The 16210-nt window shown below is 43.0% G+C and overlaps 1 protein-coding gene across 1 annotated transcript in view; it reads left to right on the plus strand.

The window, feature by feature from the left end:
- Positions 1-9106: 9106 nt before the first annotated feature.
- The window catches only part of il1rapl1a (interleukin 1 receptor accessory protein-like 1a), a gene marked incomplete at both ends in the record, with an annotated part of 228427 nt that continues 221323 nt past the window's right edge, over positions 9107-16210 (plus strand). The window contains one exon of the mRNA XM_080753113.1: positions 9107-9188. Coding sequence (XP_080609239.1) covers positions 9107-9188 — 82 coding nt within the window. The remainder of the gene's footprint in view (positions 9189-16210) is intronic.

Below are 16210 nucleotides of genomic sequence, written 5' to 3' on the forward strand. Positions count from 1 at the left end.
ATTATTATTATTATCATAAATTATTAAAACATATTACAACTATGAGAATTGTAATGCTGATCCTGATTCCTGGGTTCCTGGCCAAAACAAAAAGTCAGAGAGTGACCAGCAATTATGAATGACTATGAAACTTGACCTTTATAAGTTATTGTAAAGTGCTTTATAATAGTGTAATTTTGATTATTGTTGTAAAGCATTAGGAGTACTTATAACTTCAACCATGTAGTGTTATAATCAGATTATAATGGATTAGTACTGTATGTTTATAATGCATATTACTTCATAGAAAATTAACAGTCAACCAAATTGCCCTGAGCCACTCTGTGCTTGGCAGACTGGCTTCTCTCCCTTTCCCTTCAGTCACTTCGCAAAATAGCAAAAAAATGTCTGGTATAATTTTGGTATAATTACACCTACTAAGATGAATACAGAATGAGGGTGAAAGTGAGAGAGAGCTGCATCTGTGACTCACTTGCACATGCAAGTGCAGTTTCTTTTGAATAATGCAGTCGTAGTTTATGCGTTAACATCCAGGCATGTACTGTATCTCTCTGCCATGTTTGACCCTGTACCATATTATCAGTCAGTTTGTGTTTATGTCTGAATAGCCTCGCGAGCCATTCTCTTGTTTCACTCATGGCTTCACTTTATTCAACAGAACTGTCTGTATCACTGCATACTAGTGTAGGTGGTTCATATGTAAAAGGCTCTTTATGCGTATGAATAATGTAACAATTCGGGGACTAAGGATGGTAAGCATGCACACACATACCATGAAAGCAACTCGGCTGTATGTCACTAGATGAAAGGGCATTTTCTCCAGTTAGCGAAAGTCCAATGAACTGTGATTTTTTCCCTCTCTCTATCTATGAAATATTGAACAGATACCACAACAGCGGATAAAAATGTCCTTTTGAAATGAACAAAATGACAACATGATGAGAAAACATGTACGTGTAGAGCAATATACTGTATTTCATATCAGCAGACCTTTTTTCATTTTATTTTAGATTGTCTGCATTTTATTTTCTGCCAGCGGGGGCCTCAGTGCCACTTCCAGCAAACCACTATGAGAACATGCTTTACCTACATCTACAGAGCACACGCTACCATCCAATTGGATTAAGTCCCTAAATCACATGATCAATCATCCACAGCACGCTGTGCCAAGATGGCGGCGTATGCGTGCACGTTTCTCCCCTCTGCGTCCTAAGATGGCATGACTGCATGCTGTAGCAAAAGCAGCTTCACCGTCATGAAAGCTGCACGCACACGCACACACGCACGCATGCACACCCACACATGCAGGTGGACATGAAGGCCCCTCGTGGCTATGCAGTAGGTTATCTTATAATGGGGATATTCTATGTGTCTCATGGAAATAATCCTCAAGAGATAAGGAACTGGACAAATAGTCGTTTGATAGACACAGAAGTACAGTACAGTATGCACGCGCACACAGTGCCACACACGTGCGTGCGCGCACACACACACACACACACACACACACACACACACACACACACACACACACACACACACACACACACAAACACGTTCACACAGACGCACACGTCACACACACACACACACACACACACACACACACACACACACACACACACACACACACACACACACACACACACACACACATATAGTAGAGAGCTTCCTAGGACAAATAGTGTGAGGTGATAATTGAATTTGGGAAACATTAGGGTGGGAAGGGAGGGAAGCGGTTATCCTGGGAGATACAGTACACTCCTGTAACAATGGCAACAGACAATAAATTCCTCTTCCTTGCCTTCAGGGCGTATGCAGGCGGTGCAGTGCTGCCTGTGCCCCTCATTCTCTGGTGCAAAGCAGCAGGCAAACAGCATTTGTATGTGTAATGTGTATGTGCATGTTTGAGAGATGGTGTGTGGCGTGTGTGCATGTGCATGTACAGTACTGTACCGGTATATATGTAGATGTGTGTGCGTGAGAGCTTCATCGACCACTGAAGCATGGATATATCGTTCCATTGTGGAACCATACCGTTGTGTGTGAAGCTCCTTGTCAGTACTACTGCTGATTTGGCCACAGTTAACCTGCAGTCCCCTCATCCAGTAGGGGAAATCTTGCTCTTTTTACGTGTCATTCTTTCGACTATGAGCATCGGCAGGTTAGCTACTCACCCGCGCCACGGTTACTGAGGTTAGGGTCAGGGTTTGGGTTAGGTTTAGGCATAGAGGTTAACATTCACCCACGTCGGCAGGTTAGCTTTTCACCAGGTTAAAGGCCCACCTTCACCTCTGGGACAACCCTATCTTATTGTATTGTTGTTTGGGACACGATCAACACAATCCTGAGTTATTTTTTGTGTTCAATCTGTGTTTTTAGATATTTTGGTATTTCAGCATGTACTAGTGATGCATTTTGCATCATCAGTGATGCGTTTTGCATCATATGATGCAAAATGCATCACTAGTACATGCTGAAATACTAAAATATCTAAAAACACAGATTGGACACAAAAAATAACTCAGGATTGTGTTGATCGTGTCCCAAACAACAATAAAATAAGATCGGGTTGTCCCAGAGGTGAAGTGGCCCTTTAACATAAACCTGTGTCGAAAGAATGAACCGTCATCGAACAGATGCTATGTCGCAATATCGACACGCATCCAGTAGGGGGATATCCACACTGGCCAACTCAAACCTGCATTTCTTGCAGATGGTAACAACCTCATTAACCTTCCATCTCACCACTTGTACTGTATGACAAAAAGAAGATGTTTGCTTTTTGGTTTCCTTTTGGGGATTATTTTTCACGCTATAGGCTAGGGCAGGCACGTGCAGAGAGAATTAGAGGGGCAGGTGCTCAAGTCTGAGAGAATCTTTTGGCACATACGCTAAATAGCCATATTTAGAGGAATATCGCATATTAAAATAACACTAGTAGGTATACAGGAACAGGATTATACTCAGGGGTGCACATAACTTTTGTGGGCTAGTACAGTATTTTCTGGACTATAAGGCGCACCTGACTATAAGGCGCACTGTCAATGAATGGTCTATTTTCAAACTGTTTTCATATATAAGGCGCACCTGACTATAAGGCGCACATAATAGAAACTACCGTTGCGTTATGCATCAAACAGATGGAGCTGTGCTAAAGGGAATGTCAATGTCAATGAATGATCCATATATAAGGCGCACTGGACTATAAGGCGCAGTGGCGCACTGTAGTTTTTTGAGAAAATTAAAGGCTTTTAAGTGCGCCTTATAGTCCGGAAAATACGGTACTCAGGGGAGCACCTGAAGGCTAATGCAAGCGTTTCAGTGCTGATGTGCAACAGTGCTATATGAATATTTTTGGTGCATTTACAGTAAAAGCAATGAATAGATGAAGAACTATGACTGCAGTGTAGACTGTAGACTGCAGACTGTTCTGAGTGAGAGTGAGACCAACGCTACTGCATCAAAAAAGATATAGGCTAATATCCAGTAGTCACAACACAGCCATGTTTTTTTTTGTTTTTCTTTTGCCACGGCAAGACAATAAATAAATAGTAAAGAGAATAAAGAAAATATGCCAGCAATGGGCGATCTCGTTGTGTATCTGATAATTGAACAGTAAGCATTTTTGGAGCTACACAGCTCTCCTCCCACAACGTTACTCTAGCCAGCATGAAAGTGAGACAGACAGCTGAGACAGATTCAATGAAGTACTCACATCATGGTGCGGTCGAATATTCCAAAAGTTTAACGTAGGGTACTTCCAAAGTGTGCACGTTGTTTTCAAGTCACAGATGCATGGTGTTGGCTAAAATCTTGCGTTTAATCCACATGGGTTCTTGTTTACTTAGTTAGACTAGTGTTTTTGTCATCATTGCAACTTGTCATGCATGGCGAGATGCAGTCTGTAAACACGTGTCATGGCAGCTGGGTTACAATAGATAATGACTTCCTCTAAAACCGGCGGATTTCAAAATAAGATCCCCTCGTAATGATTAGTCACCACTAGTTTTATTTCTTTGTCTTCTTACAGGAAGTACGTGCAGTCCGTCCACTCACTGATTGATGTCTAGCCACTTAAAATAGACGATCTGCAGGCTCACAAGGCGTTGCGTTGCGCCACCTTGTGAACTTGTAGATCGGGCAATTATTTCAACATAAAATTATGCTTTCCAGTACAGTCTGTACAGGAGAGGAAGAAAGGGGAAATTCTCTTGCATGTTGCCTTCTAGTAGGGAGATTGGAGGCGACTTTTGCGTTTCTTTTCTTCACCATAGTAAAAGGGCACTTTTTCTCTGACGGCTAAAAGTGCAGGTGCTCAAGCACTGATGTCTATGTCTGCACGTGCCCGGGCTAGGGCACTGGCCTACTCGAGGATCACGCAAGTAGTGAACGATGCGATCCATTGTATCCATCCGAGTAGGCCAGTGCCCTTGCTACCTGTTGTACCCCTATCTGTTTGTCTGTGTCCCCTTTATGTCAATCTAGGAGTTCTGTGTGAAACATGCTCAAATATGGAGTCCAGGCCATGTTAACTGGTGATGAATGAATAGTGAGGTTTGGGGGAGATGGGTTCATCAGAACACTAATTACCTGTTCCTCCCATGTCGCCCTGGAAACCAAAGGGCCTGGTTGGTTGTCATGAAATGAGAGGCAATCTTCAGAATAAAGGAGTCGAGCCTTTTGGCCCTGCAGGGAGATGTGTGGGTAGTGGTATAAGGGGGATGTGGGGGGGGGGGGGGGCTGACTTAAAATGTGACTGGTGTATTATTTAAGCACAGAGTGTGCTTGCTCGATGAGCTCGACAAAATGATGACGGGACCTTTTAGAGTGGAGCACAGCTTCAGCGTTTAAGAGGAAATAATACAGCTTAGCTCAACTACTGACCGCACGTTTTATGGGAAAACATGGAGTCTGGGAATTTAGCAGCTAGTGAATTTTTGCAACTCATATTTTCACAGCCTTGTATAGTAACTGTGCTTTCCCAGTCAGCCTGTCCATCAACAAGCTCTCAGTGCTGGGGAGGGTGGATACATAGGGGGGAACTAGGCTTGTTTGCCCCCCAGCAGCTGCTTTTTCTGAGTGAGTTTTTGTGTGGCAGCTACAACCTCTTTTTTTTTTCTTTTTCTTAGATGTCTTTTCTGGGATTTTATGCATTTTTTCGATAGTACAGGAGACTGACAGGAAATGGTTGGAGAGATGGGGAGTGACATGCGGCAAAGGTCGTCCGGATCGGGAATCGAACCGGCGTCGCCGTCAGGCGTCAATGCCTATGTGGCAATGCCATTATATGTGGTATGCGCCTGGACCAGTAGGCCAGCGGGCGCCCCAGCTACAACCTCTTTAAGGGAAGAGACTTGGGGGAAAGGAGAGCAAGGAGAAGTGAGGGAAGATGAGGTATGCTTGGGGGGGGGACACAATGGCCCTCTGTGTGAGGGGACAGGAGGCTGGTGATGTCATGGCTGGATTGAGTCGGGTCCCACTGAGCTTGTGAAGGCGTGACAAGCAGGAGACACACATGAGCATTGCTGACTTTGTCCTCTTGGATCACACTGTGACAGAGAACTTCCCAGACCCACGGGCAGCCGACCAGCCAGCCAGTCAACAGCCAGCCAATCAGCGAGCAAGTGCTCCCATTATCCTACATCAGGACATGCTCAGCAAGTCAAACTGCCAGCCAGTCGTATAATGGAAGGGGCGGTAATGTTTCACTTTACATTTTTACGAAAATCAGTCTCTATTTGTTATTATAAATCATCAGACACTATTATTCCATGTATGCTCTCTGGCTCTGTATGTTCATAAATATCGGACAATATTGCCTTTAAAAGATACAATGTGTGTACAGTATGTGCACAAAGGAGAATAAGTCATAATGAAAAACGACTCCAAATATCTACACTGACCTCTAAAGGATTTCGACCTCTTTGGGACTATTTCTCTCGCTGATTTGTGTGCGTGCACAGAAAGCCATAAACTCACAGCAGGTTTTACAACCACAGCCAAAAACACACATTTTCTGCAGGACTGACGAGCTTATCGGCGAGCGTTTTTTAAAAGGCCTTTTAGTCGAAACAAAGAGCCGCCAATCCTTCAGCTGTGGCATTTGCCAGAACGTTATTGGCAGAGAGGTGTTTTTCGGCTGAGCGGCGTTTCCTAGAAGAATGGCCTTGAGGGGGAGAGAAAGGCTTCTTTTCACAGCGGGCCTCACGAGTGTCATGTAAACACACACACGGAGAGAGGCTCCTTTCATTAGCTATGCTAATCTGTGGCGCACGTGACTCGCCACAGGCTCCAGAGGTCCTTCCTGGCCGGGGCTCTGTCTCTCAGTGCCATGTCGGCCTCAGTCTCTAAAGGCCAGGGTTCCATCTTCTCCTTTCTGGTTCACTGGCTTAATTTGTTCTGTATTCCTCTTTCTCAAATAGTTAGATTGAGCAGCGATGTGGATCTGACCCCACTCTGATCTCTCTCTTCACTTCCCATCATTGTGTGCATATAATTTATAATTTATATGCTCTTGGATGTCTCCACTTCTCTCCACCTTGCATCTCCATCTCCACACTAACTGGCAACGTTGCTGGAGCAGTGGACGTTGATCGCCACCTCTATACAATGTTATAAACTTGCTGGAAATTGTAATGATGATGTGAGGTGCCTGATGAAACAAAGAATTTAGTGTACAATTGCAACGTGTCTCTGAAAGTGCAGAAAGTCACTTCTGTTGTCCAACTCTGTGGTTGCACATATACAGAGGCAGGGCGGCCGTAGCTGAGTGGGTAGAGGCTGCCTGGGAAACAGAAGGTCTGGTTTGTGGAGGCACGCATAGGTCTATGTCGAAGTGTCTCTAAGCAAGATACTTAATGTTAAGGACACATGTGATTTTGAAAATAGCAGATCTACAAGTGCACAATGCCTTATGTTATGTATTTTGATATAAATGATACTGGGGAAGTTAAATAATAAAAAAGGACGGTATTGGACATTAAGGATTCCACCCGACAACAATGATATATAGCAAGATGATTTAAATAATATATATATATAACTTTAATAAAAAATAGTCGTTTTTCAGAAAACTTTAGGATTAGAAGTTTTTTTTAGAACACACACACACACACACACACACACACACACACACACACACACACACACACACACACACACACACTCACGAATATATGAATATATGAATATATAAATACGAAATTGGTTTAACTACTAATTTCTTTAGGACAAGATGAAAAACCTTGGAAACCAAACGGTTGGCTTGCTCCTTGTGTAGCTGAAATGCCAAAAGGTGGCCAGATCTATTCCCTATCATAATATTTTTAATTAGATAATCTCAGGGATCCTTCCGCTTCATATGTCAAGAGGTCCTCCAATTCATGTCTTTTTTGTCTCACGTCATTAAGCAATTCTTTATTTTTATGCTCTGACTCTAGTATCTTTGTCTTGCCCTCCAATTCGTTTTGCTCCTTCAATCTGTTATGTTTTATTCTATTGATATTTCGGTCATTTTATCCTTAAGTACAGATTTAGCTCCATCCCATAAAACGGATGGATTAACTTCCCCAGTATCATTTATATCAAAATACATAACATAAATACATTCAGCTCTCCTAGTATAATATTTAACATTTGTCATACAAGTATAACAATTGTTCACACAGTCCACTGGTAATTAAAAAGCACTGAAAATGACTATATGCATTTCTATAATATTTGTGGAAAAGATCCATTGCTCTATTGTCCCAGCCTTCAGGCTTTATGAATCATGGCCTTTCTGATCACAGCTCTCTGAAATTAATATTGCACTTCTTAAATCCTCCACTGGGAGTCATGACTGTTGGATTAGATGCCACATTTTGCAGGCTTTGATTGACCATCATCTGTGCTGTAAGCTGATGAACTCTTCGTTGAGCACAATTTTCATTTTACATCAAATCTCTGCATCAGGGTCGGCTACATTTCACGCACAACGCCTTGTAAAGTTTAAAGTGTAATTTTTTAATGACATGCCCAAAATAACTAGTGCTTGCCCGTTCAAACATATGTGCTCCGAATTATGTTCAGGGTTATGGGTTTGGGTTTGGGTTATGGGGTGTGCACAGTATATGAGGGATTGAATGTAGGATTCTCAGAAGTAATGTTGGAGAACTCAGACGTATCAGTGATGTCAATTATCTCCAAATTTGGGCACTGTTTCAGCATGCGGCTGTTACCATGGCAGTGACGCATGCGCAGTACAGGCGGCGGAATCAGTGATGTCAGTTATCTCCAAATTTGGGCACTGTTTAGTATCAGGGATGTCAGCATGCGGGTATATAGGACAGACATCGGACAGACATCGGACAGACAGACAGATAGACAGACAGACAGACAGACAGACAGACAGACAGACAGACAGACATTCGGTCTTTATTATGTAGGACGAGAGCTTGTTACTAAATAATAAGTGCATTGGATCCATTGAATAATGCAGTTTAATCACTGAAGTTTTTGTCATATAGGTTTTCACCTGACAGCGACGACATGAGTGAGACGTTTTTATGCCCAAGAAGACGAGCGGTAGAATTAACCACCTTTAATCAATTATTCTGATATGTGAGCCCCCTGGAAAGTGTATTGGGGGATTCGCCGTGTCTTTGCAAGTCACAAGGCGATCATTTGAAATTCCCCTCAACCAAGGTCTCTTCCATTTTTAATGAAGCCGGCGATTAAAAATGGTGTTTCCTACACATGTAATTATGTCTTGTATTGATTCGTCAGCATCTAAGCGGATGGTATATCCCATGAAATACATCCCTGCCATGATAACCTGTCTCAATTGCATTCATGAGAGCAAAATCATTAAGACAAAGACCCCCCAGGGGGATATGGAAAATGGTGTTTTGATATGTGCACACGTGCGTGTTTACGTGCATGCATGTTTGTTTTGTGTGTACAATATCTTCTGCGCCGACTCTCTCTTGTCAGCAGAGACAAGGGGCTACTTTCTTCTCTTCAAACAGTGACTGATAGCGCTCTCTCTCTCTCTCTCTCTCTCTCTCTCTCTCTCTCTCTCCCTCCTTTCCTTATCTGGTCCAGGCTGTGAGGACAGGGGAAGATGAGACCGCCCAGTCTTCTGTTGATCCTGCTCTACATCACGCTATCCCAGAGTGTGAAGGTAGTTTCCAAGAGAGGCTCAGGTATGTAACAGCTTTTCAGTGTGTGTGTTTGCGTGTGTGTGTGTGTGTGTGCGTGGGTGTGGGTGTTGGTGTGGGCGTGTGCGCGTCTGTGCCCATGCATGTCTGTAAATCCTAAATGTTGGTTTTGTTTCATCTTTGTCTGTTACGAAAGTGCTCAAGGTGCAGTGAATCGCGTGGACCATTTGACCTCCCAGTCACTCCATGAGTAATTTGTGTGTGTGTGTGTGTGTGTGTGTGTGTGTGTGTGTGTGTGTGTGTGTGTGTGTGTGTGTGTGTGTGTGTGTGTGTGTGTGTGTGTGTGTGTGTGTGTGTGTGTGTGTTGTTTCTGCCTGTTTCTGAGGTAGGCATGATCATGCAAAGGTACAGTATATTATCGCTGTCAGGTGGAAACCTTTTACGTCCAAAGTTCCTTTTTTTAATAGAAATTATTATCTTTAAAAAAAGGAAAAAAATTAAGAAATGTTTTGGGGCTTTTATGCCTTTATTGATCAGACAGTAGACTGAAGAGAGAGAGATGGGGAGTGACACGCAGCAAAGGTAGTCAGGATCGGGAATCGAACCAGCTACACTGAGCTTATGTGGTATGTGCCTGGACCAGACGGCCCATTTTTGAAAATTGAAATAGTCAAAATAGCTGATATACAAGCTCACAAAGCGTTGTGATCTTGTACTGTACTGTAGTGTAGATCGTTTATTTTCACTACTTTTGTGCGACACTCTTTAACGATGAAGTAGGGCAGGGTTCCCCAATAGGCGGCCCACGGGCCATTTGGTGGCCCGCGGGGGGCTATTGTCTGGCCCACACCAACCCCAGTAATAATGGTGGTATAAGAGCAGAAACAACACTAGTTAGTATATCGTCGTTGTCGGGTGGAAATCTAGTATCTCCAAATTTGTACGTTCTTTCGCAAATCATACAAGGCCGTCGCACAAAAGTAGTGAAAACAGCAGATCTACAAGCACACAACGCCTCGCACCGCGAGGCGTTGTGTGCTTGTAGATCGGCTGTTTTCACTAGTTTAAATAATTTTTTAAATGATAAATTCAAAACTTTTTTTTTCCATCCAACAACAACAACGAAAACTGTCGTGGGAACGCCACCGTTGCCCCCTGCAATGTTGTGGCCCTCGGCTTGGTACCCTAGACATAATTCGGCCCTTGGGGAAAACTAATTGGGTAACCCTGAAGTAGGGCATTCACAAAAAAATAATATATATGTATATATAGAGTTACGAGGTTTCTGCCCTGCAGCAAGGATATCACACAGACAGGTATAATCCTCCATGCGGAGAGAATGACAGCTTGCTACTGAATGAAGCAATTCTTCTGTATTTGGGTCATCGAGGGTTAATGTGAAAATCCTTTTGATTCTAATTAGTGGCAAATTGAGTATTAGCTGCGAGAAAATGCAAAGGTCAGAGGGGAAAATGTAGACGTGAGAGAAGACTGAAAGCAGAAACTTAGTTCATGACATGAACAGATTTACAGACAGTGTTGATAGTGTGTTAAAACGGTATGAACAGAGCTTTATACGGCATTCTGTTTTTATGTAGCTCAATGTACCAGGCTAGTTGCCAGTAGGCAGGCCACCTCATCACCTAATATTTGTATTAATGCAAGAGCAGTGCCTGCATTTCAATTTTCCTCTGCAGAAATTATCTGCAAGGCCAGCAGTATTCAAGAATTAATTCTGTGCATGCAGGAACCTGTGTGTGTGTGTGTGTGTGTGTGTGTGTGTGTGTGTGTGTGTGTGTGTGTGTGTGTGTGTGTGCGCGTGCGTGCGTGCGTGCGTGCGTGCGTGCGTGAGTGCGTGCGTGCGCGCGTGGATTAGCGTCTGTGGATTTTTCTGTGTGTGTGCCTCCGTGTATGTTGGTGCGTGTCAAGCAGACACTAGCAGCAGACATGTGTGAGGTTTTAAAGACTGACCTTTTAGCTAAAGCTTTTATAACAAAGAAAGAAAAACCGACACATTGAAAGGTCAAAAAGGGCAACTGCGCTATGAATAATGATGGCCATTGATGCTGAATACAGACAAGTTGAAACAAACGTGTAGTACTTCTGTACCAAACTGAAGCCTGCACACAAACCAAACCCCAGCCAGGTGAACTTCCACAGACTGTACAGAGGTTGAACAGCATACCCATTTAGACCGGGAACTTTAACCATTATTTTATGCTTTAGCTATTAAAAAAACAGCAGATATACAAGCTGACCTATAATATATATATTTTTGATTCTATAAGTATATTTGATTCTATAATTTTCTTCTAAATCCTTTTAAGGTATTTTTTTTAAAACCTATGTTCTATGTCAGTGGTGCTCAAACCTTTTCATGTCAAGGACCCCCAAAATGATATGTATTTGTCCACGGATCCCCATCTCAAAACATTTAGTTCCAGGGACCCCCAGAAGCTAAATTTGAGTTACAAATGTTCGCTTTAAAAATACATATATTCAAACATTTTCACCCATTTTCACGACTTTTCAAAAATATCTACAAGCTCGCAGCGTGGCACTCGGTGCCGCCCTGTGAGCTAGTGGATCTGCTATTTTTCAATAGCTAAAGTATAAAATAAGTCCAGGTCTTAATGGGTAATGAATAGATACTGTACTCACTAACTAGATGATGTGTTGTACCAGAGAGGAGATGATATTCCTGACCCACCTTTTTACCCTTGCTTTTAACATAGTTTGAGGTTATGTTTGTTTTTGTTTTGTTTGTATTGGTTTTGTTTTGTTTTCTTATTACGGTATATGCTTGCCTGTATCACTGCTTTGTTAATAGACTAAGGTCTACTTGTTGTTTTTTGTCTCTGGAAAGCACTTTGGGTCAACTGCTGTTGTTTTTAAATATGCTTTAGAAATAAATTTGACTTTCTCCGTAGTACAGCCAGCTGTACTTAACTAATTGACCGCGACCACCCGAGCAACCCGAAAATATTGCTATGTCTTTCACTGCCTGTCTTCTGTTACCTTTTAACGTGGGCGCTAGAGTTTCCATTGTGCGCTATTGAACATGGACTATGCATCGTGCGTGTGCGATGTGAAAATCCGATCCAGCCGTTGTCTATTTGTAAGCCGTGTTGTATAAACAGAAAGCTAATGGCCGAATTAGAGGATGGACTATCCTGCTTCCGGTTTCCATCTCCATGTTATTAGGTCCGTCCCCAAAATGGGTCTGTGTTGAAACCGATCGCGGAGGATTAGTTCCGGCCTATTTTAGTTCCGCTGTGATAAAATATATTTTTTAAAGCTTATTAAATTCTCTGGTTCCTCAGGCCTGACGGAGAAGCAGTACAAAGGTATTTTTTGGGGCAGAGACTGTGTTAAGCTACTGTACAGAACATATCAGAAATAATAAAGTTATACTGTATGCTTTTGCCATACAATGTAGGGTACTGTAACTGTGTTTACGATGCTTAGCAAATATAGGACGGTGTTATACACATTGAGTTTAATGATTCAACCAAAAAGACAAATCTAATTGCCGGAGCCCTACAATGAAATAAAATAGAAGGAACAAATTGCACGGGACTTGGTTTAATCCATGTCTGTGAAATTGTCCTTATAGAAGGGCTCTTAAGGCTCCTTAAAAAAGATCAATTGAGTATCATTGATTCAGCAATTTAGCAGTCAGTAAATGAGTCACATTCTCATTATCTGTCTAAGTGATATGACTACTTGGGTCATTTAATTGCTTTGCCGAGCTTTCTTTCTTCCTATTACATGGGGAGGAGGCATGTACGTTAACACAGGGCCAAACTACTGCCAGGGACAATATTTTCTGTCTCTTTGTTCAGTTATTGATTGCCCCACTGCATTGATTGACAGCACGTGTTTGTGTACAGTATATGTGAGCTTGTGCAGGTATTCATGAGTGCACTTGCACATGCACACTTGTATAAATAATGTACCTTTATTGAAACCCCCCGAGATGTATCATCCCGTTTTCGCTTAAATTGCAGTTCCACTTGTATGCAGGCACGTGTGTGTGTGTGTGTGTGTGTGTGTGTGTGTGTGTGTGTGTGTGTGTGTGTGTGTGTGTGTGTGTGTGTGTGTATCCTGTGTGTGTTCCTGTGCGCTGGTGCACAAGTGTGAGTAGTTGTGTGGTTCTCTGGAGGATCCCGGTATAGATTTCAAACAGAACGGAACAGAAGATCAGATCAATCAAGTGGGTCTTCTGGGTCCTGCGGTCAGATATTGATAGCAGTAAAGCCGATACTGCTACCTCTCTGTTGGGTCAAAGGTGACGGAGTGTCACTGGGTAGTTTGGCCACTTAATGGCCCTTTGGAAGACTCCTCTCTGTCTGCCTGAAGATTATAAATGGATGCAGGAGGGGATTCGGACAGCCTCTTGTTAAACGTTTAATTTGAAGCATAAACACTTTGTCACACACTCGCGCGCGCACACGCACGCACTCGTGCACACACACACGCACGCGTGCACACACACACACACGCACGCGTGCACACACACACACACGCACGCGTGCACACACACACACACACACACACACGCACACACACACACACACACACACACACACACACACACACACACACACACTAATATACATGGTGGTGACAAACATAAATATATTGTACCACAAACCAGTAAGACTCCCTAAATCGGGAGATAAGCGACCGTCAGGTCGCATGTAAAAATCTGCCTGATGGTGGCGCTAAATGGGACAGATCCATGTTGATGACATGATTGTAGACATACTGTGTACCGATTTGCATGATTTTAGGGCAAAATTTGTAGGAGTGTCCAAAAATATGTTTTGCAAGAGTCGGCCTGCAATGCATTTGGGTCAGAATCACTGGGGGTACATTTAGGGTCAAGGGTCAAGTACAGTAAATGTGCCCCCATTGATTCTCACCCAATGCATTTGGGTCCCCATCCAGGGCCATGCATTTGGGTCCCCATTCAGAATCAATGGGGGTACATTTTTTGTCTTAGGAATGCGACAAATACAAAAATGTTTTATTGAACTCTCCATGGCATGACTAATCAATAGAAAAAAAAATTTGGGGGGTGAACTACTCCTTTAAGGGGAGACCTCGAAATATAACAGTGTGAGAAACACTGGTCTACGACGTGTTTCGAATAGATAGGATGTGCAGCTTTCATTTCATGCTAGTCACAGTCAACAGGGTGAAGTTGACGTATCAGACAGGTGCGTGTTCACCATGACATGTAAGTGCTGGTGATTCATCGGCAGATCAAGGCTCTGGTGAGTAATTGTTTTCTGGTTCAAAGGTCTGGGACATCTGTCTCCATACGGCGGAGGTGAAAGAGATTGAGCATTCAGACTCCTGTGGCCCTAATTAAACACACAAATGCACACCTGCAAACGTGGAAACGTGGCATTTGCCTTACAGCTTACAAGCACACAAATTACATACAGAGAGAAGTCGTTTGCGCTCACTGGCGGGTTATTTTCAAGTAGCCTACTTCTTGAGAAAAATGAACAATAGCAGAGAACGCCTGGACCGATATTGTGAGTGAGTGTGGGAGAGAGAAAGAGAGAAACGGTGACAAAGAAACAATTTTGTTTTGTATCCTAATAATGTGTTTGTGTGGCATTAAGGATCATATGGGAATTTGACTATTCTTTTCTACCGGGTGTGGGAATAAACTGGGAATTCCATTCTTTAACCTTGAATGGTGGAGAGCGAGGGATCAGCTGCAAGAGCTTGATTAGCCCCCTGGAGACAACGGATAAAGCTGCTATTCAATTGATTTTCTTTCCCCCTGTCCGGACGGCATTCCCAGAGTTTGTAGCCCTACGAAATCCTATAATTATCCGATCCAGAGTCTGCCGGTTACTGCAGTTAATGAGTTTCCCCGTGGCCGGGAGCCTGTAGGTCTCTTATTCTCTCGTTCTCGTTCCCGTGCGTGACACTGTTGGTGCTTTTAATGACCAGCCACACACACGGCACAATTGGATATCAATTGGGGCAGGTTGTTGTTGCAGGTTTTTGGTTGGGTCTGCAGGGGTATGAGCAATGAGCATGCACGTGTCTGTATGCACACAATGTGTCCACATGAGGAGTGAGGTAATTTTCTTTTTTTATGATTCCCATTTATTTGTGGATGGAAGTGGGCAGCAAACCTGCACAAATGATTGTGGGATTGACGGTGGAGGCAAGGAGAACATCAAAATGATTGTCTCAACTTCATGCGATTGAGAAGCAAATTTCTCTGGGCAGCGGCCAATCGGATAGTTGAATCTGGCAGTGTAGCAGGCTAGCAGCCACGTAGCAACTGTTTCATCAGTGACGCACAACTCCGCTTGAGATTGACAGAAAGGACATTACGTTTATCATGAATGGGAGGAGAGGGGGTGGGATTAATGACATCAAGTGACATCAAGTCCAGGGGCCAATCACATCACCTTTTGGAGCCCAAGTTCATGTTTTTTGGGTGTAATTGAGGTCAGGAAACAAACAAAAAAACACACCTAGTGTGAAGTGAGTGGTGCTAATTTCCGCGAAGCATCCTGTGAAGCTTGGCCAATGAGCCAAGTGTGGGACATACATACATACATACATACATACACACTGTACATACATAAATACATACATACATACACACTGTACATACATACAAAGCCAGTTGTAGGAGCGATTAGCAGCACCCCCCCCCCCCCAAAAAAAAAAATATATATATATATATATATATATATATATATATATATATATATATATATATATGAGTCATGAGACCTGTACAGGTTTTGTGAATTGTCCATGTTAGTATGAACCCATCTGTCAAAAAGTTACATTATTTTGTTTTGTATGACAAGCTGTCAACCTTGGGGAATTAAATATTTAAACACAGACTCTGCTTACATGTAACTTTCTGGTTAAGAGTGTGTGCCCCTGTGTGTTTTCGCTCTGGCTGACCGTTCGATATGCCTCTGTGCAATTGTGCGCTGGACACTCCAAGGCCACGCTGACACAGTGTGAGATTTACTCCAAGGGACACAGAAGAGGTCTCCAGCGCAGATGAGCCG

The sequence above is a fragment of the Nannobrachium achirus genome (genome assembly GCF_963921795.1).
Source record: "Nannobrachium achirus genome assembly, chromosome: 22".
Lineage (NCBI taxonomy): Eukaryota > Metazoa > Chordata > Actinopteri > Myctophiformes > Myctophidae > Nannobrachium > Nannobrachium achirus.